General features: G+C 41.9%; 1 protein-coding gene across 3 annotated transcripts in view; it reads right to left on the bottom strand.

The window, feature by feature from the left end:
• HHAT (hedgehog acyltransferase) overlaps nt 1–25,653 on the bottom strand; it is a 158,829-nt gene extending 133,176 nt beyond the window's left edge. Inside the window, exons 1-7 of one of the 3 annotated variants that reach the window (XM_086460600.1) lie at nt 25,560–25,653; nt 24,143–24,210; nt 22,367–22,480; nt 21,527–21,721; nt 20,039–20,251; nt 15,751–15,922; nt 4,628–4,778 (exon numbers count right to left, since the gene is read on the bottom strand). In XM_086460600.1, the coding sequence (XP_086316726.1) occupies nt 4,628–4,778; nt 15,751–15,922; nt 20,039–20,251; nt 21,527–21,721; nt 22,367–22,480; nt 24,143–24,210; nt 25,560–25,653 (1,007 nt within the window). The remainder of the gene's footprint in view (nt 1–4,627; nt 4,779–15,750; nt 15,923–20,038; nt 20,252–21,526; nt 21,722–22,366; nt 22,481–24,142; nt 24,211–25,559) is intronic. The other 2 variants (XM_086460601.1, XM_086460602.1) reach the window with 2 other exon arrangements.
• Between the last annotated feature and the right edge of the window lie 607 nt (nt 25,654–26,260).

The raw sequence follows: 26,260 nt of genomic DNA, 5'->3' as shown, positions 1-26,260 counted from the left end.
CAAAATTACTGCATATGTTCACAGTGATCTCTCATGCTCATACTCACACATCATCAGTATCAGACTTGTCTTTTCCCAGAAAGAAATCTGAAAGAAAGGGAAAATCCCCTGTACACTCCTTTGTTAGACATACACAAGGAACTGTTTCCAGAGAGAGGAAGGTTTCAAAGAACAAAAGTGAGGGCAGACAAAAGGTATTAGGATGAGGAAGATACAGATGCAGATGTGGTATTTACAATTGTAGATGCATTTTCTGTAGCATGGTTATAGACAAGAATGCTATTAGCCTACAGCAAAATCTATAACCTATAATTTGCAGCAATTCACCAAGACCTTGCATATGGACTGCTTTTCTCATAAAAGGCAAGCAATGCTTTTGCAATAACGAGACAAGTAAACTGGACTGAATTGCAGACAATTTCTTTATAACCTAGACACCATTTTTTGATGTCACCAAAACATATATGGGATAAACTTAACATATGTTCACATAAAAATGTGTATGTGCTTGCACATGCAAAATAGAACTCTCCTAGTCCACCTATTAGCATGCAAGAAAATGGAGGCATTGACTTATGTCAGACTCCTGTCTAAAGAATCACAGCATTAAATACAAGGTGGAATCTAGAATTTACAACATGGTAACTGAAAATGGCCAGACCTCTCTCCATGATTGCATTATTTTATTTTTATCTGGCAGCACTTCAACTCCATTGCCTTCATCTGGATGAAATTGTTTCCTATGAAGTGTACCTTTCAAATACTACTTCTTACTGCCTTCCTGAAGAACCTCTACCCTTGCTGAGGCTAACCTATATTAAACATGCATAAAGTTTTAGCACATTTTGTCCTCAACACACTTGTTTACAAATTATTTTGGGATAAGGTACTTGGGACTGTGCAAATTTTAAGGTGGAAAGGCAGAGGAGTTGTGCTTCTGCATATTTCATACCAGCTCATGACCAGAGATAACTGGTCTCTTATGCCATGCTGTTCCTCTGGCATGTCAGAACACATCTGATCAGTGTGTCCAACATCTTTGCAGAAGAGCATTTGCCACACTCAGTAACATAAAATAAAAATGGAAGCACAATTATTTTTTTTTCTCTCCATGAACAGCATCTGTGCTAAATGTTGTCCTAATTTATGAACTGACAAGTTTCTCTAATACATTGCCAAAGTCATTTACCGATATGATGTATGATTTAGTTCTGTGCTATCTATTGTATCTGCAGTTTCCATGCCCTTACTCCTCCACTAGGATATTTTTCCATATTGAATTAATTTGCATGTTTCAGCAGTAGCACAACTTTTTCCAGTTGCACCACACAATTTGCTCCCCCATCCGAGAAGCTGTATGGCAGATATCAGCCTTGACCAATTCTTTAAAAGCACTTCTAAGTTTCCAACAACATTGGTTGCTCATACCATTCATTACCTTGCTTTTAACCTCAGTAACAAAAAATAAGTTTTAATTCCTCATGACTCATGATAAAGCAAACGTTAAAAACTCAAAGTTGGTATGTCAAACTGCTGCCCTATCTGGAAACCAGAAGCTCAGAAACTCCTTTTCACAGCTATAATCAAGCTTTTGAATAGTAACAAATTTATCATGCATAAAGATGTCCTGGCAGATAACGCTATCCTGGTAAAATGAAACCACGTAACACATTCAACACCTGTATTTGTCTTGAGACAGTAAACAAGATTGCTAATTTTCTGACTCGAGAGACCGTCTTGATTAAATAAAATGCAAATTAGGCAGAATCTAATAAAAGATAACTCCTTTTTGATTAAAGCCTTTTATTTTTAAGTTTGAATGGACACAATTTGGTTTATTGTTCGGTACCATAAATAGGGAGGCAGAGTATCTGATTTGTTTTTCTAATACCTGCTTTGCCTTTCAGCTCTTGAGAAATTTTTAGACACACTGTGGTATCTTTCTTATCTTCCTGATTGAAAGCTCTCCCACCTGCTCTATCACAGGGAATTATGTCTGCACACACTGATTATAAGTGACACTGGTCTGGATGTATCAGATCAAAAGCTTTGTTGTTACACTCAAAGGACACCAGGTGGTGGTGGAAGACTCCTTACTAGCATATTTGCATTCCCTACATTGTGACATTCATGTTGTCTTTCTCTTCAGGCTATCTTCTCTCCTTCAAAGTCTGCACTGATAATACCTTTGAGACATAGAAATAGCAATATTGGGTCTTCTGAAAGCCCACCTAGCATAATACCTTGTTTCCAAGAGTACTCTAAGGCAGACACCAGCAAGAAGGGTAAGAGCAAGCCAAGCATATACAAGCAGCCTCCCTCGCAAGCAGCCTCCCCAATGCCAGCCAGCACCTAACAGTGGTGCACTCCATTGTCATCTGGCTCATTCCACCCCACTTCATTTCCCACCCTGGCCCTAGAAGCCTTTAATAAGCTTTACCAGGCTGCCATTTTATTCAAACAGGCTGGTACAGATCTCCTCAATCTACCAGCTTAAACTAGGCACTGTGTTATCAACACTAATTTCACCTGCTCTGATAAAGTTTTTAGGAACATTCACTTAGAAGTCCACATATTCAAATTACAAAGAGTATTTAGCACTTTAAGGAAACACAGGGGCACTGTTCACAAGGCTTCACAACACAAACTATTTACTGTTTCTGGTTTTGCTAGCTTTTTGCTAAACTTATTATTTCCACACTTCCTGTCCTGTTCAGACAGTCATACAGTTTAGAAACAAAGGCTATTCCCACTTCTAACACTGACTTTCCTATATAATACCAAAACACATAAAAAGACTGCAAAGCCTCTGGGTAGTAGTGATTGAAGAGTTTAACTGTAAAAGCGTAAGGGCATCATAATTCAGGGATTCAGAGGGCAACCTACATGAGATTTCTTAGATAATTGAGAATGACCCATAATTCTCTAGGAGCCATAGGAAATTCTCCCATCCACACAGCTATGAGAGCAGGAAATCAAGTCAGCTGTACGTGGGGGTTTTTTTCAGCCTTCAAAGCAAATAATAAAATTACCTCATAGATGGGATTTGTTTCTTTCTGGCAGTTAGTTTATTTTTTTACAGAAGGAAAAAAATGTGAACTGCTATTTACCATTTGCTCAAGTATTTCATTCATATGTGTTAAACACTTTCTGCTTAGATACTAGTTTCAATTTTCTCATAAGTCTAACGAATATTTTTTAAAGAATACCCAATGTTTTTACTGTGATACACCACACATCTTTGCAGGCGCAGAGTACAGTTCCACGGCCTGTTACAGCCACCTGACACAGCAATGCCATTAGTATTCGTGCTGAAGTTCAGTTTTATTTGGCACCTCCAGAGCAATACACACATTCCCTGGAATAATAACTGGGAGAGGAGGAAAAAACCCACTGCTGTTTAGAACTCCGCTTGCAAGGGCCAGCAGGCCAAGAGAGGCTGCTCTCAGGAGAGTGCCTGGTAAAAACCACAGATTTCTACATTAACTCTGTAGGTCATAAGTTCAGTTCAAACTCTGAAAGAGAATTTAAACCAAGGTATTTGCTAATAGCTGAATAATTTTAACAGTTCATCTGTTCTCTGCACTCTTATTTCTGCTGCATTTCTTTGAATGCTTACATATCTACAGTTGCCAACTATTATCAACTATAAAGCTTTCTTGTTACAATTAGCTTCAAGCTGAAAACAAAATTAAAATCTCATCCAATAAAGCTCTGATAATAGCAGGCCTGCTGCTTTTGTGACTAAAATGATAAAGCTTTATTCATATTGCAAAGCAGTCGGAGACCAAATGGGGCAAGCACCATTGGGCTAGGCTCTGCACTAACATAACCCAAAAGAAGTCTCTCCACTAAAAAGCTGATAAGTCTGAATGATTTCAGGTAATGTTTCTAGAAGTCTGGGGCACAGCATCCCACTGAAGGAACTAGAGATAGTGCAGAGGAAAACACAAGGGAGGGGAGAAGTCAAGTGAATCCACTGTTAGGCTAAACAGCAAGCAGAATCCACCTGGGAGACAGTTTTTGGGGAAAATACTTCAGTGAACACTGAGTTAAAGCAACCATAAGATTCAATACTGATACGTTTTTGTGAAATGTTGTGCTGAAACTCATTAAAAGCAAAGGGGATCCAGAAATTCATTCTACATTATAAATAAGTACTATTTTTCACAGTATTTTTTAATGTGTTAACTTTCTCTACTACATGACTCTACATATGAAAGTATTCATATATAATTTCCCCACAGCATGATTAATCAAGCATTTCCTTTCCTTCTGTGGAAGAATATCTAGCTGCAATGGGGGTTTTAGACCAAGACTGCAAAATGAACCATTTAATAGATATGTAGAAAAAATAATTGCTATTTTAGTAAAGCTAAGTAGAGTCTTAATTCTAATAAGAGGATGAAAATGCTGGAAGGGATGCTTGTCCCTACCCTCCACAGTGTGAAAAAAGTAGCCATCAAATTGAAGTTCACTTAGAAGGTGCTAAAGATGAGTTATGGGGGTAAGAGAAGAAGCATGAGAACATGAAAGCAAACATGTATGCGACCATGTACACACACACATGCATGTTCTTATACACTGACTGTCACATCAGTAAAACTGAAAAGCAATGATGACTAACCTCCACATTTTAGTGAAACTGTGCATCAGGCTCACACAGCAAGGCAGAGCTGGAGGTTTGAGTCCATCCATTTGAAGGAGGAGGGCAGGAACACCATATAGAACCAGGTATTTCACATAAAAAAATAGTACTTGAGCTAAAGCCAAGCCACCTAAAAGAAAAAATAAAGGTTAAAAATCATACCTTAAGCAAATCCTGAAATACTTTTAAAAGCTGTTAATACTGCTTACTTCTAAACAGTCGTCATACAAAGAACAAAAGCAAGCATCATCGGTTGATGAGATATACCATACTTAATTTTGCAACAGCTATAGAACACAAGCACACGCAATTATGGCACAGACACGGAGCAAACAGTACCATCATTCCAATACAAAGGCATAAGCAAGCATCTGTAGTTCTACTTTCAAGAAAGTGGGTATTGACTGCTATGAAAAACAAATACTCACTTAGGCTGAGCTAAAAATCAGAACATACCAGTATAAGCAATGAACATTTACTACAGACAAATTTTATCTTTGCAAAAAGCCACAACCAACCACTCTTCATTTGTTCCTCTAGAATAGGTTTAAACAATGGTTATCTTTGCAACTTATCCTGACAGCTCCACAAACGTCCCATGTACTGTCAGATTATTTGTGTCCCCAAAAACACCCCCTATAAGATCCCTCCTGCTGCAGCTGAGGCATAGAAGACTGGAACTCCACATGGCATAATGCTTAAGGCATTATTTCAGCTTTTAAACCCACAGGACAAAGGCCTCCTTAGGTCCTTTAGCTGCCCGTTTTCCAAAGTAGAAATTTTGGCAGCATTTGTTCACAGCTTAACCCCATGGTATGGCACAAAATGCAGCATCTTGTAAGGCGAGATGAAAATCATACTGTCTGTTCTCAGAGTTATTACGCATATGAGTAACAATCTTAGAATACATTATAAACAAAGCAAGATGATTCATTAATATTCTAAATGTTTTCTGCTGAATAAACTGGTATTTGACCAACAGTCATAAGAAAATACTCAGTAAAAAGTAGATGCCAACACCTTTATAGAAACTGGTAAGAGTTCACTCCTAAAGTTCCACTGTCTTTGGTGAGCTTTTCCATCTGACAGTTGACATAAGTAAAATCTAATCCCAAAAGAGGAAAAGTAAATTATAATTTCTAAGCGTAAAAAAAAAATTATCAAATGCAATTGCTACATCTTCTTTCTTTCCAGTGTTTTGCTTTCCCTCACTAATACTAATTTGTGATTTGACTGCAGTGTTTAACTTTAAAACCTTCCAGCAGACTTTCCTTGGAGTCTTCAATCTGACTCCAGCAGTACAAGTCCAGGAACACCTAAATAATCTGCTTTTTTTTTGGCAAAATATCCCTTTTGCATTCTGCTGAGTAATGAGTATGCTATGGATGACAACCAAAAGTTAAACATTAAAGATTCATCTAATATATAACAACCTAGGGTGAAATTCTAGCACCAATACTGTAAACTGCAAAACTCTTGCCGGCCTATACATGGCCAGCATTTTACTACTACAACCCAACATTTTTAGTTTTATATCATGCACACGGATCATGATATTAAGAAACAGTTGTGCTATACAAGATAAAAACTGATGTTAGAACAAAATACCTAGACATGAAGCTTATGGTATTTTCCTTCAGGGAAACAGTCATCTAGTATTCAATAACATTCTTCCCCAGAGGAAAACAAACAATCAGAAGCACGATTTGGATACTAGCCAATTAGCTACACACTAGATTACTGCTAAATCATCTATACAGCCAACTTTCTGCTTTAATTCCCATCTCATTCAGTTTCCCAGTTCTCTTCTGACAAATTTCATTGGAGAGCCAAATGCTGACACCCACACAAACCCATTATGAAGATCACAGCTGTCTGTGCACTGGTAACATTCAAAATCCTTTGGCTCTGCACGATGGAAAGAGACTTAGAGACATACACTACCACTCTAGAGACCAGAAGATCAATACATTTGATCTTAAGCACAATGATGATAGATTCCCAGTTCTCAAAACAAAGTTATGAGCAAGTTGCAGAAAAAAGGCATTTTCACCATCTCTAATAACATACATCTAAGTTGTTATTACTGTTAACTAGCAGACAGCTCAACAGCAGTCATATCTTAAACAAATGTAGATGTCACATCACTGATCATTACCTGGCACACACTAGCTACTCCACACGTGGCAATTCTTAAGATTCAACATCAACAACGTGAAGGCCTCTATCAAAATATGTAGATTAAGTTCTCATTGGTCTTCAACTCTCACCCCAGCTATGAAAGAGCAGTGGCCACACATGAAAAACTAAGGGCAAGACCACAGCCACCCAAAAGCTGAGCTGCACTAGCAACAGGCACAGGCTTTAAGCCTCCTGGCATACCTGAGACATTCCAGCTGCTTTGTATTTGCTCCATTACAGCACAAAGCAGCCAGAAGTACACTGCTTCACGCAATTTAAAACCATGAAATAAAAAAAAAATAAGATCAATGCTAAATTTCTCAAATTAACAGTATCACATGATTTGTTCTAGTGTTCAATTTAAAGCTTAAAAAGAACTCTCACACAAGCATTACCTTGAATTTTAAACAAGCTATATCAAGTGTATATTAAAACACACCTAAGGGAAAAAGTATTGCAAAAATACTATCTTTACCCCAGAATAAGTTAATTCAAAGGATTCAGTATCAATGTTAACTTTTTTTAAAACTGAAGTGTGTTAAGGGATTAAAAAAAAAAACAAGTTAAAGTACTCACACAATCTTAAACCCATGCTTTTCAACAGTCAAGCAGTTTGAAATCCCAGATTAAATTGGCTTTTACATAAATTTATATTTTCAATTTAACATCTTGGAATCCTTAAAACATTCTAAATTTTCCTATGCTTTAAAAAGCATTTATAGACCTTCAAATATTTACCTCCCTTGAATTTACTCCAAAACTGCATTTTGTAAGTTTCATAGAGCTTTTTTTCAAGGATAACTAGAATTTAGAATATTCACAGAATTCTTTTATTTTTTAGTTTTCATATTCTTAAAACTCTGCCTGATGTTTTTTGACAGAAGTTACCAAACAGAACACTTTCATAAGTAAGCAACAAAATATTGGGATCCAGGTACTAGAAGCCACACTTGGTATTCTGTCCATAAACCAACACCAAAACTCATAGTCAAGAATTGTAAATTAGCAGGCAATTTTATTACAAGCACAACAGCACAACTCTAACCTTTTTGCAGCTACATTGACCCTACGGCATTAATGATTGTAGATGCTTGTTTCTGTCAAGTACCAGGCCAGGTTCAACCAGAAAATACATATCAGAGATAAATATGCAGTCATATTTCAAAAGGGTTAGTGACTCATGGCACAAATCTAACAGGAAACAGACATTTAAAACAGCTCAGAATTTGGGGTCACATCAAGTGATATTCCATATCATATGACATCATGCTCAGCATATCTTTATAAGAAGGAGTGAGAAGTGTGTTCAGAGTGATGGTGTTTGCCTTCCTGAGTAACTGTTACACATGATGGAGCCCCACTTCCCTGGAGATGGCTGAACATCTGTCTGATGATGAATTCCTTATTTTGCTTTACCTGTTAAGCTGCCTTTACCTCAACCCATGAGTTCTCACTTTTACCCTTTCAGCTCTCTCCCCAAACCTACTAGGGGAGCGAGTGAGCAGCATCGTGGTGCTCAGTTGCCAGCTGACGTTAAGCCACAACACACAAGTAAAAAAGCAGTCATAAAAGTAGATTAGTTGTCAATACTATCTGGAAGTTTAGCATGTAGGAAAGCTTATAAAAAAATTCGCCTTCCCACACACACATACTTCTTTATAGAAAGCAGTGAACTACCCAAAGTTTTAGAGAACAAAATCTTACTAAGCATTCTAACTCATATTTGTATTTCCAGTTTTCAAAACAGACATCAAGATGTCAAATATTTTATCAGATTCTTCTTGTCATTATCATGCAGAATGGAAGAAAAAAGCCTTAGATTACTCCATTAGTATTTCATTACCATTTAGATGGATGCACAGACACCCTAATTTCAATAGCAAAACACTACGTGCTTCTTAAAATGAATTCAGAAATTGATTTCTTATCTATGGGCTTATTAGAAAAAGAACTGCAACACATCAAAACCAGCACCCTACCATCCAGCTTACACCGACTACTCTGTAGGTCTCACTTTCAAAGAGGAACTTACTTAATGTTTCTTCTTCCAACAAATCAAAACTTGAAATCACCAATTACAGGTTAAGACAAGTGGCTCCACCTTTGAACAGATCACGTTCTAGATTTACTTATGTGCTGCTCATGCGAAAATAAGTACCTTTTGGAGTATTAGAGCCTAGTTAATAATTAAAACAATGATAGCTAATTGACACTAACTTGTGCATGCTTTACTATAACAAACAAATAGCACATGGTTAAGACCAATACATTAAGCCACAGAACACTAACCACATTGTATCATACATGCATACATCTCAGACGTCAAGATATACATCAGACACACACCTCTGACAAAGCACATTTACAGATTCCTAGTCAAATATATTTTCACAGTTACAGTATCTGTTAGTATCCTGGACTAATCCAGTGCAACAGTTGTATTAGACAACACATTTTCATGCAGAATTCCGGCTTTCATCATTCACTATAGCTTGTGAGACTAAAGTTCCATTCAGATGAGCAGAGACGAGTAAGTGGTGCTGAATCAACAGGGTAAATGCAAAGCCTCATAAGGAAAATCTAGGCAGTGAGTTTTTAATATCTGCATTTTCAGAATCGGACTTCACACACAAATGAATTAGTAACACTCAACATCCATTTCGGTTTCTATAACAGAATGTACCCCAGAGTGAATTTTACCATTGATATTCTATGTTGTCGTAGTAAAGAAAAAAAAAATCACTTACTTCAATTTAAGATCTTTCAACTAGTGCTGTTGAATTCTCTGTTACTATTCAAGTCAATGACTTTGTCATTCAGCTACAGAACCCTGAAGAACATACATTGGAAAGGGCCACCAATCTACTTGCCTGTTAATTTTTATTTCTTTTCCCAGGCTTCATTACATACCACATCCAAACATTACTCACTAGAGTAGATAAGCCTCTGATCTGACCCAGTGGGGCTATTCTGGTACACTGCAGCTCACCAGGACACTGAGTTACTGGAATCCATAGTGGCTTTTATCATCAGTGCCTGCAAATCTTCATTTTACAGTGTAAAATGTAAAGGCAGCAAGTCAACCCCAATTAACTTTAAAAATGAAGAAGAATCAATTATCAGGGTTTCCATTATCATGGAACACAGGTCTTCCTGCTGTGTCATTCTGAAAGCACCCAATTCTTTCAGATCTGACCGATGTTACCAGAATGAGATGCAGCATTGACCAAAACCACAGCATTGCTATAAACACTGCATTTGGTGGTCAGAGTTAAATAAGCACAAATGCCCAGATATTGTTCAATGCACCAATAGCTAACTAATCAGACACAAACATTTTTGACTATAGACACAATGATTTGTGAATTCCAGAAAATGCTCTGATTCTCTAAGCAATGGCTTCTTGGTATCAATAAGTAACAGTACTGTGCTGCCCAGATGTCATCTTTAATTCTGTGTTCAGACATAAACATCCCTCCCACAAACTGAGGGGCCACACATACATGGCAAACAAGTACATACAGTCAAAAAAACAAACACTATGGATACAGTCCCATTGTATTCTTCATTCTGGTCCTGATGTGGGACCTAAGAGTTGGCCACTGGAAAACCATATTGCTTGCTATCACCTGGCTTTTCATTTGTAATTCCTACCACAGATCATCAGCATTGCTGAGAAGGATTTGAAGCCAAGGTTTGGTATGAGGACAGGGGTGTCAGGATCAGCAGTTCTGAGAAACAAGCCATTCAGAAGAGAGCAGCAAAGCCCAGCCCATGAGTAATCTGTGCTGTCAGGTGTTCATCATGCCTGGTGTGTCTTGGAGAGCAGTAACATCAGAAGGTGGGAGAGTGGGGTGCCACTGGAGCCCATCGCATTGGAGGAATACACAAGCCAGTACAAGAGTCACTGGAGAAACAAGTGCAAGATTTCACATGGATTTTGTGTTCTCCATCTCATACTACCCAGAGGATATGGCCAAATGCCTTCCCCAACATCCAGACAGGGAGCAAGATTCCTACTGCCCTATACAGAGAAGAATAAAGTCTTTGTGGGGCTGGAGCTATGGGTGATGACTGGAAATAATTTATACCCAAAGTTACCCAAAATAGTTATTTTGATATCTAAAAGCACCTCTACCCAAAGCTAACTCTCATCTTCTCCTCCTCCACACCAGAGACTGACATTTCCTCTTGGAGGTTTTTCTTGCTACCAAACACAGGCCACTGAGTAAACAGAATACAGCTGTGTACTCTGCATGAAATTACACTTTTCAGACCCATATGATGCAGCTTTTTGTTAATCCACATGGCATTTGGTTTCCAGTACCACAGCCACAGCTTGCTGCAATATGAGCATGCAGTTTAAAGAAGTCTGTGCAGAATGCTAAAGGAAACAATTTAAATGTGCGGAGGAATATGTGGCAAAAGAAACTCAACATCTAAGTGGCACGTAGGGACTGTAGTATTGAGCAGGGGAGGGGATACCCTGAAAACATATACATAATATTTTTTCTATTTTCTTTAGTCCGTGAAAGACACACATGTAACCAGATTTTTCTCATATCATAGACATAAGTCTAGCTAAAAATCTTCAACATGGAAAAAACTTAAATGAGATTTTGTACTGTCTAGCTGAAAAGCTTAAATGATAAATGTTCATTTTCCCTTTTAGTAGAGAAGTTCTTCTAAATACTACAAAGAATAGTTTTAACATAACTGCTGTTCTTCAGAGGACCCTCCAGCTAGAACTCAACCATTTTTCATTTAAACCCCCAAAATCCAGGAGCCATAGTGCAACAAGACACTTTACAACTCACTAAAGGATTGATGCACAGATGATGCAACCCGCTCTCTCAGAACAGGTTGCTGACTGTGTATACTTCCATAGCTTATTGATCCACAGGTCAGGCACATAAGTTGCTTTTACTGGCAGCTGCCAGGCACAAGTTCAGAAACATAGAACAGTAATCCAGGAAAACAGTGGTGACTGGGAGAGAACTGAAGGTTCTACCTCTACATGAACTACACATACACTGTTTTAGTCTTCTGCTCACATTTCCCAACACTCCTATCTCCCTCAGGTAAAGGCCCTGAAACCTGCCAGTTACAAATATAACCTGCATACAGCAGCAATTAAAGAGATTGCACAAATACTTCAATTACAGCAGTTCTTCCATCCATGTACAACAACTGCAGAAAAGCACGTGCCACATCATTTTCATTTTTTACTCAAGAGACAGGCTTCATATACCCAGATACATAGCAAATAAAGAAACTGTAGGATATTCAACAAGGAAAGGGTGAAGCAAGGCTACAATGCCCTCTGAGCCTTTAAGACACCTTGATAGCATGTGTCACAAGAAACACAGCCCAGCTGGGTTATCTGGGATGGAAGGTAACTTCCTTCAGAAAGGGAGAAACTCTGCACTTCGACATGCTCATATTCAGAAGAGTAGAACACACAGAACCAGGCATTTGTAAGTGAATTGGAAGGAATGAGGCAACACAACCTATAGGCCATGAGTGCTGTTGCAGTAATGCAGATACTGCTTGGAAAGGGCACGGAAAAAAAGAACCTGAACATTTGATCTAATAGTATCTTCAGTTTAGTTGCAAAAGGACGCAAGTTTAAAAGTGCAAGACGTTTAAAACAACCATACAATTCACAGAATATATAAACAGTAGCTTATACACTCAAACAGTAATATTGAAGGCAGCTTGCACTTTTGTTACAGTTAAATACTCAGGCATCAAAACCACGCATGCACCATTTTGTATATTACTGCTTTTAGAAACTTATTTGTCTAATTCCTTCCACACATGGGAAAAATACTTCTCTTACTGCTGGGAAACACATTCTCCCAGGTATTATTTTTTCTCAAGTTTATACCTGTGTGCACTCAGTAATGCTACTTCAGGTAACTAGCATTTCTGCCTTGTCATTTATGGCCATGTACATTTATTAATGTTGTACACTGGCATTTTTAAACAAGGATTGCAACTCAATGTTTGGTTTGGGTTTTTATTTCTTTGCAGGAACACCACAGAGTGATGCAGAACACTGTAGCTTCACAGTTCTGAGGTGTATATTGACCATCATCATTACCCTTAAAATGCCAAGAGCAAAATCTCACAGCATTTTTGTCTGTCTGCACTGCTGGCATTTATTGCCCATCATTCAAAGATACCACAGAAAAAAAAAGATGGAGGCGCAGTTATAATCTCCCTAATTAGAACTGATTACAGTTGATTGCAAACTAGTCTCACAGCCCTTCTGCTAAGTTTACCAGGCTATTGGGGCAGCCAGGCATCATAATTTAAGTAGATGCTCCATGCTGGTTTGAAGCTGCTGTGGTTAAATACGAAACATGAACAAAAAACCCAGCAGTGCAGAAAGGCTAAGACCATGTGGTTAATCTTCCTGAGTCAACAACAAGCTGCTTCCTTGGTCTCAAGACTCAGTTATCTGATGTAATTGGTTTTAATAATACAGAAGACAAAACAGAGGGGAGTGTTGGGTTCTGTACAAGAACTGGTGTAGAAGCATGGTAAGATCCATAAGGATCCAGTAAGGATCAATGGAAAAATATTACCACTACCCTTACTCATGTCAGTGGCTCTCTAAAGCAGGTCACAACAGTGGCCTGTCACTGGTTGGACTCTGAAGAGACCTGTAAAATCACTGTGATAAAACCTGCAGAGAAAACACTTTAAGTGACCCAGAATCTAATTTGCACCATAATATTTAAACACCTGCTTTCACTACTACAAAGACAAAGCTTAGTGAGAGTATGGTTACACTTTGTACACACCTATCCTAAAAGGAGGGTCTCCACAAGACTTGTTTCAAGGACTTGATCATAAGACTTGAAGGCAAACAGCATCCTGGCCTGTGTCAGAAATAGTGTGGCCAGCAGGAGTAGGGAAGCGATCATGCCCCTCTACTTGGCACTGGTGAGGCTGCACCTTGAATACAGTGTGCAGTTTTGGGCCCTCACTACAAGTCAGACATTAAGGTGCTGGAGTGTGTCCAGAGAAGGGCAACAAAGAAGGTGAAAGGCCTGGAGAACAGGTCTTGTGAGAAGCAGCTAAGAGAACTGGGGTTGTTTAGTCTGGAGAAGATGAGGCTGAGGGGAGACCTTATTGCTCTCTACAACTACCTGAAAAGAGGCTGTAGCATGGTGGGTGTTGGTCTCTTCCCCCAAGTAACCAGTGATAGGACAGGAAGAAATGGCCTCAAGTTGCACCAGGGGAGCTTTAGATTCAATATGAGGAAAATTAGGGGAAAAAAAGAGGGTTGTCAAGCACGGGAACAGGCTGCCCAGGGAAGCGGTGGAGTCACCATCCCCGGAGGTATTCAAAAAACATGTAGATGTGGCAATCTGCGACATGGTTTAGTGGGCATGGTGGTGTTGGGTTGACTGTTGGACTTTATGATCTTAGAGGTATCTTCCAACCTAATGATTCTATGATCTTAATCAGTCAGTTTTACAATCCAAACTTGCTTTAACACTGGCTTTCATCACCTGTTGCTTTGAGGCATTTTAGACTTTTCTAATCATCTGTTCAAAACGCATTTTAATTCTTAGGACATAACACTTTATTTTATCAAATAGATATACAGCCTACTTAGCTATTCCGTGGAAAGTACCTTCCCCCCACCCCCACCCCCCCCTTCCTAAAAATCAACATAGTAACCTGCCAAAAGCCGGAATATTTCATCCCTAGTTCTGCAGCCTTGCCTGCCTTATCCAGTAGCCAGCTTTGTTAGACATACAGACAACACCAGGAGCTAACAGATGTAATTCATCAATGAACTGACATCTAGAACACTCAGAATCCACTTTCTAAACAGTGACTGAGTAAAGAGGGGTAGAATGAACCATGGAGGCAAACCTCTCACTTTCTGCATTCCATCTGCTCTTACTTTTTTAGTGTATAAAAATTATATATTTAAATACATATTAGGTGTGTATATATGCACACACACACAGTGCACACATTGCCCTCTACTGACCAGAGTCCAATACACAAGTGTCCTCCAACACATACACTGCGCATTGTACATGATCTCCAGTGAATGCTTGACAGGACCATACCAGTGTGTATTGATTCCTGTTACTTGCTGATACAGTAAGACACCTCCTTCAATTCAGCAATCATCAAGGCTTTTTCAGAACCTCATTTTAAGGCCTGAAGTTTCTCTGCTTTTGTTTCTCCTACCTGGTGATGCACATAGCAGGACAGTGGAAAAAAAGCAGACCAACAACATACACCAGTTGCTTAACAGGTTAGCCTACATCTATCTACATATCAGCACCCAAAGCTCTTGCCATTTTACACTGCATTCATCAGCACTTGCTTCCCCCCCCCCAGTTAGGCATTGTAATGAAATACCAGGGAGCTGGGAGGGAGCAGAGGAGGGGGAAATCAAGCATGAAAACAGAGCTAAGAGGCACTGACTGCTCTTTTGTTTGCAATTCCTTCCCTCTGCTCTTTCCCTGACTACTGTCATTTTACCTTTCAACACAAATACAAAGCAGAAACATCAAACACAAAAGATGATGAACAAACACTTTAATTCTTAACATCTCCCCTCCTTCACCTCTACACTAAACAATCTTTTTTTAAATGCCCGATTCTATGACTTGGGGAGGGGATACTTCGGACTGAAGTTTAGACACACACTATACATTAAAAAATATTCTGTATTTTTCCCAATTTAGGAAGCAGTTCAGTACGTTCAACTGTAAGCTTCTTAGAGGATCTACATGTTATATTAAGAGTTTGTAGGCCACCCTTCTGACAGTAACTGGCCATAATGTACTATTCCTAAGTACCTACAGATTGACAGAGGTAGACTGGGGTTTCTAGAAGTGGGGGGGGAGAAGGAAGATTTCTGCTATGGTTTCTATACTCACCCAAGGCCCAGTATGATGCAGCTTCCAAAGGCAGAGCACTGCTGTAGAGAGCATGGATATACATGAGGTGAATCATCAGCTCAGCCAGGCACCACCAAAAGAGAATCCGAATTATGCTCACAATTAAGACACAGAGATTGGTCTTCAAACTGAAGTCTTCTTCTTGTCTCATCTAAAGGGGAAATCCAAAGAGGTTATGTGGCATATAACTGACTGGTTTGTTCAAATATTCATCCTTTTTTTTTTTTTAAATTCCATTTGCTATTCAGTACTGTTACTAAGGGGACTATTTGATGTATCCTGGGCTGCATCAAAAGAAGTGTGGGCACCAGATTGAGAGGTGATTCTGCCCCTCTACTCTTCCCTGGTAAGACATCCCACACATGCCCCCAAGAGTACTGCGTCCAGCTCTGGAGCTCCCAACACAAGAAGGACATGGACCTGTTGGAGTGAGTTCAGAGGGCCATGAAGATGATCAAAGGGCTGGAGCACCTCCCCTGTGAAGACAAGCTGAGAGAGTTGGGGTTGTAAAGCCTGGAGACTCCAGGGAGACCTTATAGCAATCTTCTAGTACCTGAAGTGGGCCTATAAGAAGGCAGGGGAAGAGCTGTTCACAAGGGCTTGTAGCAACAGGGCGACGGGTAATGGTTTTAAGCTAGAAAAGGGTAGATTTAGGTTGGACATTAGGAAAAAGTTCTTTAATATGAGGGTGGTGGATGACTGGAACAGGTTGCCTAGAGAGTTGGTGGAAGCCCCATCCCTGGAGACATTTAAGGTCAGGCTTGATGGAGCTCTGAGCAACCTGACCTAGTTAGAGATGTCCCTGCTTATTGTAAGGGGGTTAGACTAGGTGACCTTTAGAGGTCCCTTCCAACCCAATACATTCTATGATTCTATGACTACACCATCTGGAAATTCCCGATATACTCTTGAGGGAGACTGGTCTCTCCATTCCCAATCTCAGTAAGCAGCAGAAATCAACAAGAGGCCAAATGTGAACATATACTGCACCAAACCGTTGTAGAAAAGGGCAAGTGCTGTTAACCTGAACAGAATCCAGATGTGAGACTTTGATTCCTGTAACTTGATCAACCTCTAGAAATAAGTTTAAAGACACTACAGCTATGAAGGTTTTCCAAGCAGCCGCCCTACCAACACAAACGATGACTGCTTGCTCTTAAAATACCTCCAACTTCTACCAGCTGCATAGGATTGGTTGAGGACAGGTCTTTATTTTTCTCCTGTAGCATTACCAAGGCCAGCAAGACCTACATGACATTCTGAGCAAATGGCAGTTAAGTGCAAGTTAAATATCAGATAAGGCAGGGTTTGCAGTTGACAGACTTCTCAAGATGCCCCGAACTCTGACACCGCTAACTACAGTAAGCACATTGGTATACTATTATTGCCATTATTCTACCTTCTTTCTACAGTAAAAGAGAATATGATCAAATAACAAACATAGGCTTGCCTAAAAATATAGTCATGTTTTGTACATCTGTTGTTGTGGGTGCGCAACATTTCCTTCTCCAGTCTCTAACTGGCCACCAAAAATGCAGGCACAAGATAAGCAACTGACCCATCTGCACAGACAAAACCCCCTCATAATTGCAAGCACATAGTACAGCTAACATGCAGTTAGCTCTGCTCACTCACAGATGAAGCAGGACACTCATGCTGAAGGTTCATCTGCATCAGCTAGATGAAAGCTCGGAGACTACCATTTAATCACAGGGATTTTTGTGCAACAGACGTTCAAACTCATGACTAGAACCGCTATGCCCTGCTTCAACCCAGAAATTCAACAAGGCCATTGATGAAGCGTCAGTCCTTTGTTTGTGCCTGGCAACGGATGACAATTGCCAGCATTGGTGTTACAGTCTTCGGGCCACACAGCAATTTCTCTGTCTCTATCTCCAGGACTTTGGCTTTCCAGTGTGCCCTTATCTCTATCTCAGCTTCAGTTAAGAGGGTCTACAGATGGTCTCTTCTGATAGTAGCAATAAATACACTCTTTGTATTGTGCACTTTGAATCAACTGCTGAGCACTGCAAACTTTGAAATCCTTCTTCAGCCTCACCTGCCAAGGCAATAGCCTCTGCTCAGGTAGGAGCTCTGACAACGCATGTCAGCAAATATCAACGAGAAACACATTAAGGTTGTTCAGTTTGTTCCATCTTCTTTATGGCTATAACCAAACAGGTCTGTGCATATTTAAAAGAGAACCTGCTGCAGATACACGCATAGCATTCTCAACCTTTCTCCTTCACAGCAAGAATACAAATGGTCTTTGCATGGGTCTTCACTGAGCCATATCAGATGAGCTCAGTTTCAATGCAAGACACACACCCCTCCTGATTTTTTCATAACAGCTACCCCCAAGCTGCTCTCAAGGTGGAGTTTCATAGGTGGTCTGAAACATTCCTTGAAAAAACAAACTCTCCCTCTGCTAGGGGTAATAGAATACAGGTGGAATTCCACACACTTCAGAAGCTACAAAACAATAAACAGTAAAAAAACCCCAAATTACCTCAGTGTCTATGCAAGTCTATGCAGACTTTTCCTACAACATCCAGCCTAGGATAACAACACCCAGCCTTGCATCTTCCAAAGCTACTGAAGACAAATGAGCACAGGACTTGTCACTCCAGGGTCCACCAGAATCTCAGTTTTCACTTTCATAAAGCCCAGCCTATTTGCTATGGCTTCAACAGAAAGATTTCCAAATACAAACAGAAACAAGCAATGCCTACACTTCTATCCAAAGCAGCTTTATGGTTTGAAATTTCCACTCAGCCACTTTATCCCAATGATGTTAGCTATAGACATCACAGGTGGTGATTTCACTTCTTACTCAAGTGTGCAAGAAAACAAGGAAAGCAATAAAGCGTGTAAATGTGAGGTTTTTCCCCTGTCACATAGAAGCAGACTTGAAATGCAGCCTGCAAGGCACTAGGAAAAACATTCACTAAGACAGGTAGGTCCTTCACACTGAAGGAGCTGCTCAGCTTGCTAAAGTCTGAAGAAAGTGATCGAAGTCAGTCATCAGCTGTTTTCACACCAGCATGAAGGGAAACTGGAGTCTCCAGGAATTTCCAACACAAACCAGCAGCTTTCTGTGACTCTGAAATCTACTTCAGAGTTAGATAGCTGCTGCTGAAGATGTTATTCTGCCTGATGGGAGAGGAAAACAAAAACCAAGTCCAATAGCCGGATGCTAAAATTATGAACACTCTCCAACTGTTGCAACTTGTGTCATGGGCTCCCTAGTTGAAGAGATGAATTTGATGTCAAACCATTCTGTAAAGTAGAAGGGAGGAGGAATATTTGTCTTAAAGTCAAATTCCTAATGCTATGTTCAAAATTGTCCAGTCTTCACATTCCTGTAACATCACGTGGAAAATAAAATACCTTTAGATACCCAAACAATTCTTAATGTTGAAAGAGACCAAGTAAAAATTGAAATCCTTCAAATCACTAAGGAGGAAAAACATTACAGAATCCATTATAGATTTTACTGAAGTCAAAACATGCATGAAAACTCCTTTTCTGTAGGGTTTTTTCCCCCTCTCCAAAGTACCTGGTTGAGGGAAAAACATTTCAGAAGGAAACAAAGATCAGTCTGGTAGAGAAGATTAATCAGCCAGCCCTCAAAAACTATTTTGCTTTCTTTCCACCTTCTCTAACATTGGAGTCTAATCAACCTCTCTGCACTCACCCATTACACAGAGACTTACCGTGACAATGTACGTTGACTAAATTTATTCTCAATGTTAGTTACCAACCTTAGGTGTGTTCAGTATTGTGCCATGGCTGACATACAAGCATTAATACTCAAGACTGGTTTCTAACTACAGCCTTCCCTTTTACATGCAGCATACTTCAGAACTTAGACAGAAAAGAACAACAGATACAGACTAACATTAAGAACACCTTCTGTTTGAAAGTCATCAGTATCAGTTTTTGACAAGTAGGTAACTAGAAAATAAATAGAAACTCAGGGTTATTTGTAAACTACATTATGAAACACCATTAAAAGAGCATCAAGAAAAACTGGATGAAGTTATCTACCTAACATTTTCTCATAACTGGTATGAAAATCTCTCAAGATGAAGAAAAAAAAATCAACCTATCATGCTTTAATCTATTCCTTGAAGTACAGTGTCTGTGTCTAGATTTGGCAGCTGAAAAGAGATCACCATCTACTTCAATAGTTCTTCACTCAATTCACCTGAGGCACAGATGCACTGAAAATCTAACACTGCATGATCTTAAAAACCACTGTTACCTGCTTACTGAATTCATCAAAATTCATAAGGGGCCCATTGTGGAATGTGGGATAATAAAACACGTATGCCAGCATCCACAGGAATGAGTGGGATGACTTCTGGGCAGCTCCATGCCAGCAGTACTCCAGGCTGAAGCTAGTGCAGAAGAGGCAGCGGACAGACACAGTGAAGAGCAGCAGATAATACTCATTTTCAGTGTCGTACCACGTTCTCTGCAAGACAAAACAAAGCCAGATCATGATGCTGCAATGCTGTGTTTTCTATATGGTTGGACAGCAACGTCCACCCAGATCCTAACTTTCAGGGTCACCAGCAGCAGGAAGCAACTAAAGCAAACAGCAGCTGGAACAAGCATCTGAAGTGAAAAGCACTACTTCACACATGAACAACAAAGCACTGGCTGTTGATGGAGAAAGGGCCTCTAGAGCTACTGCAACCAGCATAGAGGCAACAGCTTGATTTCAGAAACATATTAGGTTGTGAAGAACTATGACAGCAGAACTTTTCTTACAGGAACACCATTATCTCCCTCAGATTTGGTCCAGTAATACAATACCCAAACCAGTTGGCAACACTGCTGACAGCAGAGGGACTGCCAGGTCTGAAGCCACAGCTGCAGTTCAGACCTGAAGAGAATGAGACTCTCCTGAGAAAGCTTGAGTCTGGAAAGATGTTACTGAGCCTTTATCAAGTTTGTGACACTCACTGTCACACCTGTTTCCAAAAAAAAAATACATCACAAAAAACAAACATCAGCAAACAGTTGGGCTGACTACATGTGCATTGCAGTGGGCCCTTTCATCCTCTCTGCAACTCACAAATCTGTCTATACCACACAAAGAGACCCTACCCACTCATCTCCCCTCTGCCCTTCCCCGAACATCAGGGCAACAAGCCTTACCACATATACCCAGTTTTTCCCATCAGTCCAAGTAAATGCAACAAGGACATACCCTCACAACTGAGCAGCAGTTTCTCTAAACTCTGTACTGCCCAGCAAAAGCCATTAGAGAAAGAGCAAAACTGAGATTGCACCAACTAGTTGTGAGCAAGCAACTCGTTTAGTACGAATCAAAGAGCTGGAGAAACAATCCCCCTTTCCATGCAAGTACAGTCACACTTGACTAAACTCCTGGATATGAAACCAAAAACCAGGACCTTAAGTTGGTATCATTACACCTCCAAAGAACAAGGGGTGTGTTTACTAGAGCACCAGTAAATTGTTATCATATTCCAGCTCTACTGAACACCACTTACACATTAAGGCACATGCTCTCATCTCAATGCACCGGCCAGCATGATTGAGAAATATGACTTTTCTAACTGGAGAAGCTCCAGCATAAGTCACTGCAGCTCTACTAAGTTTTTTCAAGCCAACCTCTGCTCACATCAACTGAAGGGGTAGTACTCTGTTACAAAGATAGCAACTACAATGGACAAACACCACCATAATTGATCTGATGCTCAACCAGTCCTTCTCACGTTACCTTGGCTTCTTCCACAGCTGGTATGCGTAAAGTGGATAGCAGGATAAGGGAGCACAACCATGTCAGGAGCGACAGCTGAAACTGAGCCACCACAAATGAAATGGTTGCATGTAACAAAATGACAGCAAAGCCCTTGATTCCCAGTAACAACCAGCAGGCAGCCATTCCATAAACCATCAAGCACCATGGTTTATACTGTTAGAAAAAGAAAAATTAACAATTTTTAGTTTGTTTATTTCTAAAGAAAAAAAAGCACTCAACATCTGTGCTGTCTTACACAGGGTCTATAGTAGAAACAAATGCTGTCAACAAGGTTAAGAACACATATGTAACAATATAGGGAAACCCAGCTGTATCCATAAAGATTGAAGGAAAGGCATTTCTGTAGCATTACGTGTGAAATCCAGAGCCTCCCTGATCTGGGGGATAACATAACTTCCTCTTTTCCTTTCCCAAACTAGCAAGGTGTGATACCACAAGCCAGTTATTTCCCACTATCATGCAACCATTTAGCAATCAAGCCAAAACCCAAGCAGTCATCACTTTACAGTCTTGGAAAGGAATAACTACACCCTTCTTTTGTGTACAGGTCAAATGACACTGGTTAATGGTTCACAACAAAGCACAGGCTTTCAAGGGTTGGAGGATGAAGTCTGCAAACACAGACTTAAGGCAACTGGCCTACTTGCTCTCACCTGTGCAATGTTACAGACCCACTCATACAATTCACAACACAGAATGGGATTTCTCACACTCAGTAGCCTCAGTGCCAAGTTTCCCACGCCCAGAGTAAACTGAAACCCACAGAAACTCCCTGCTGTGAAGAAAATCCATACATACCTTCTCCACCAAGAGCCTGGACACTTGTGATACCAGCAGATGACCAGCCAGAAGCCACAGTATACGTTCCCTTCCCCATTCAATCCAGTAGCTCCACTCAAAGTCCATGGGGTCCTGAGACATCAAGGGAACTGGTCAGTATGTATATCCAGCCATAAAAGCACATTCTTACAGGGCAAGGAAACATCTCCTTAACACACTAGGTTTGTTACCCAACACCACAGAACTCAACATCTGGGGAACATCTTGTTTCAGTCTGATCACTTACAGCAGTGAGCTCCAACAGCTCCATTTTGACTTCCAATGGCATGAAATTCAGAAAGAGCTTTAGATGGCGTCACAACTCCTAAATCCCACACTAGCACTGAACCTGACTGAGCAGCGATCACTGCCTTTCCCTTCAAAGGCCCTTGGAGTTTTCTAACCACAAAGCAGGCAGGGAGGCACCCACATGCACACACACCTCCTCCCCGGGATGTAGGGAAGAGGGTGACTACAGAGATACAGCTGGGAAAAAGGGTCCCATTTGTCAGGGCTTCCCAGTCCAACACGTCCTTGTGTTAGTTCCCCATCTTGGGAGACGGCAAATTAGTCTGCTACTACTGTTCCTGACCATCTCTTCAAATCCAACAAATTCACACTTCTGGTTGCCCTGGATCCTTTCAATTTTAGGACTTTTTCCTTTAGAAAGAAAATACCAAAACCATTTTGGAGTATACTTAACTCATGAAAAGTTTAGCCAGGAATTTTTTTTTCAACTTCTGTCAGTCTTCCAAGAAAGAGCTTTTAAGAAAGGCAAGAGAAACAAAACACTGCCTTCCCTGCACATGCCCCTCGCCTCTCCTGAGAGACTCCGGGAGCAACTCTGCTCTGCCTTGGGAAACCAAGAGTTTGGGTGAAAAGGCACCTTGCCAGAAGAGAAGTTTCACTCCCTGTTTTAACAAAGCTTAAGTGGGATCAGATGAAGTCAGGTCAGCTGGAGATTCCTGTAACATAGGTTATCTAAATTAGGCAAGGTGGAACAGCTGGTAGCCCCATGAAAAGTTCATCTCCACAACTGTTTTATGTCTTTCTTGAAAGCACATGTCAAAGGTCCCTTACCAGCAGTGATGGTGGGCCTAACCACGAAAATGCTTCCACAGATATGCATTCCTGGTCTTATGTAAGTCATCCTCAATATTAGCTGCATTAGTTGCACTTCTTCAAGAGGATGTGAGGTCAAAAGCAAGAAGGGGCACAAGGCAGATGGAGGGGGAGCATTGGTTGTTTTTTTGTTTGGGGTAGATGGGTGCTAGTTTTCTTAGGTGTTTTTTTATTAAAAGACCAAGCATGTTTCTTTAAACCCTTAAGCTTCAAATCTGTTCTTCATGCTGGACCACAGGCCAACCAAGAGGAAAATACATGTTAACTGACATAAAGCATTAACCAAAGTACTCAGTGACAGCAAAAAACTGCAGGAAATGTCAAGGGTGATCATAGCTTTTAAGGCCAAACAGTAAAACAGAAGGTTATTAAATGATGTAATGAAGGAGAAACACTTAGGCCAGGGATCAAGAAAAGAAAGCTTTGGTTATGATTGCTAGATCTAGAGACACTCAGCAATTCCCTCATCCTCATTAGAAACGGATTGAAATTACCTATGAATATCCAAATCTGCAAAGTTACAGCAAACCTCTGAACCTAAGTCAGAAGCTTGGGTGAGCAAAGAGCACGGACACATGATGTTTGCACTACTACCACAAAACCAAAGATGCTGGTACCAGTCACCCATCCTACCTTTTTGAGGCCCTGAAAGAGAGTTCCTGGTTCCAGCCCAAACTTTCTGTCCATCGCAGCTTCATACCCTGCAAAGAGGAGGAAACCTTTGCTAAGGTCACAGCAGCCAGAGCAGGGAGAATCGGGGATGTGGCCTCTGCTGCTCAAGAGCAACACGTTCCCGCCTCGCCTCTGCCAACATGGACACTCAGCCATGGAAGGGCACATCACCATGTCACCGCTCACCAGGAGAGCTGCCTGACCAGGCCACAGCTTGCCCCACAGCAAAGGCAAAGCCACCGAATTGCCCAGAACCTATGCTTTGATTCCCCCTTGCAACACAGGCAGCAGCAGACAGTAACCAACTTTTTACCACACAGGACCTCCAGTTCCTCAAAATCCTCATTTCCCTTCTTTCAGGTCCACCTGGTTTCTCCCACTGGAGCAGAAGGGACACACAGACCTGATAGTGACCAGTACAGCCAGAGCAGGGCAAAGCCACTCAGAAAAGCTGCCTCCAGAGCCTGGTCCTATGCAGCCTTTTGCCACCTCCGCAGAAGAAGTACTGTACACGTGGGTGCATAGCCCTGCACTTCCTTCACTGCCCTGCAAGTGCCTTTCTGGCACTCCTGTTCTTCCCTTAAGCTCTCGAGAGCCAGCTAGGGTCACCAGTGTAGAACACCTTGCTGATTAAAGGCTACCAAGATGCAAGACATTTCCCTAGCAAGTCCCTCTAACTACCTATACTTTTATTAGTATCCCATCTCCCTTAAAATACCAATGTGCAAGAGCACAGCTTCTTTTCATCTACGAATTGTATTTAAACTGTTTAAAATGCCACCCCTCCTCTGCACTACGCAGCCTCACTGAATCAAAACCAAGCCACCGTAGCAGCTACCAAGAGGTTACACAAGGCACAGGCAGGTGTCTGGAAACAAAGCGGCCACAAAGCTGCGCAGACAACCCAGCACAGGAACCCCCAGAGCTCTGGGCAGGTCAGCACTTACCTGCCCTAGGGCCTTCCCAGGTTCAGTCCCCAGCAAGAACCATCATGAGGCACAGGTACTCCTGAACCACCCCCCTCCAAGGGTCTACAAGTGATTAGCCAGCAAAAAAACCAACTGACACCCAACTTTCCTGAACTGCCCTCATTCGAGTAGCTCAGCTTCAGAGGTCTCCCTCATCTCTTCCCAGCAGCCAAGTGCCAGGACACCCAGCACTCGAGGCAGGAAAGCCTTGGGATGAATCTCTCTGCCCAGCTGGCACCGGGCTGCTGCTTCCGCACACAGGGCTGGTTTGCAGCCAGAAAGAGCAGAGGTGCTCCTCACAGAAGAGCAAAGTAGAAACCAACCCAGAGAGGACAAGACAAGCCGAGCTGCCTCACCAGCCACGGGCGGGCAGCGCTGCAGGAACGAGCCCAGCCGCCACACAGACTTACTTTGAGACACTTGGTGCGCTTCGTAGAAAGCGTAGAGGTGAGAGCCCACGGCGAGGACCCCGTAGAGACACATTTCCCAGGCCGGCAGCAGCATCGGCCTGGGAGCTGCTCCCTCGCAGACCCCGCCGGCCGCCTTCCTGCGGGGAAAGAGAGGACGGGAGAGGTTTCCCCGCGGAAGACGGACGGGCACCGAGCAGCGGGACAACCCGCACCGGTCACCGCGGCGGCGCAGATACCGCACGCCGGGCCCTCGGCGTGGGACCCGGGCCGGGCCGGGCCAGCAGCGGCCACCGAGCGCGCTTCAGGCCGCCGCGCTGCCGGGGCCCTGCGGCGGGGCGGGCTGGGGCAAGAAGGCGGCCGGGCTCCGCCGGCAGCTGCCGGGAGGGGAGGCGAGCCCTGCCTGGCCGCGACGGCTGCGGAGGCCCCACGGCCGATGGTTCAGTGCGGCCCGGGGCCGGCGGGGCCTTTGGGGCAAGACTAGGGCCAGGGCCGGACCCCGGCTGCTCTCGCCGACCAGGGACCGAGTGGAGTAAGAGGAGAGACCCCGCTCCCCGCCCTACCTGAGGAAGGCTCCGCCGCCAGCAGCAGGAGCAGCAGCCGCGACGCCGGCGGGCCGAGCCGAGGCTCCAGCCCCGCAGAGGACAGATGGAACCCCGGCGAGAGGCAGCTCCAGGCCAAGACGACCCTGTAGCTCCACAAAC

Source organism: Leptosomus discolor, chromosome 2 (assembly GCF_034619465.1).
Source record: "Leptosomus discolor isolate bLepDis1 chromosome 2, bLepDis1.hap2, whole genome shotgun sequence".
Taxonomy (NCBI): domain Eukaryota; kingdom Metazoa; phylum Chordata; class Aves; order Leptosomiformes; family Leptosomidae; genus Leptosomus; species Leptosomus discolor.
The sequence above is the reverse complement of the archived record's forward strand: the minus strand, read 5'-3'. Positions and strand labels throughout refer to the sequence as shown.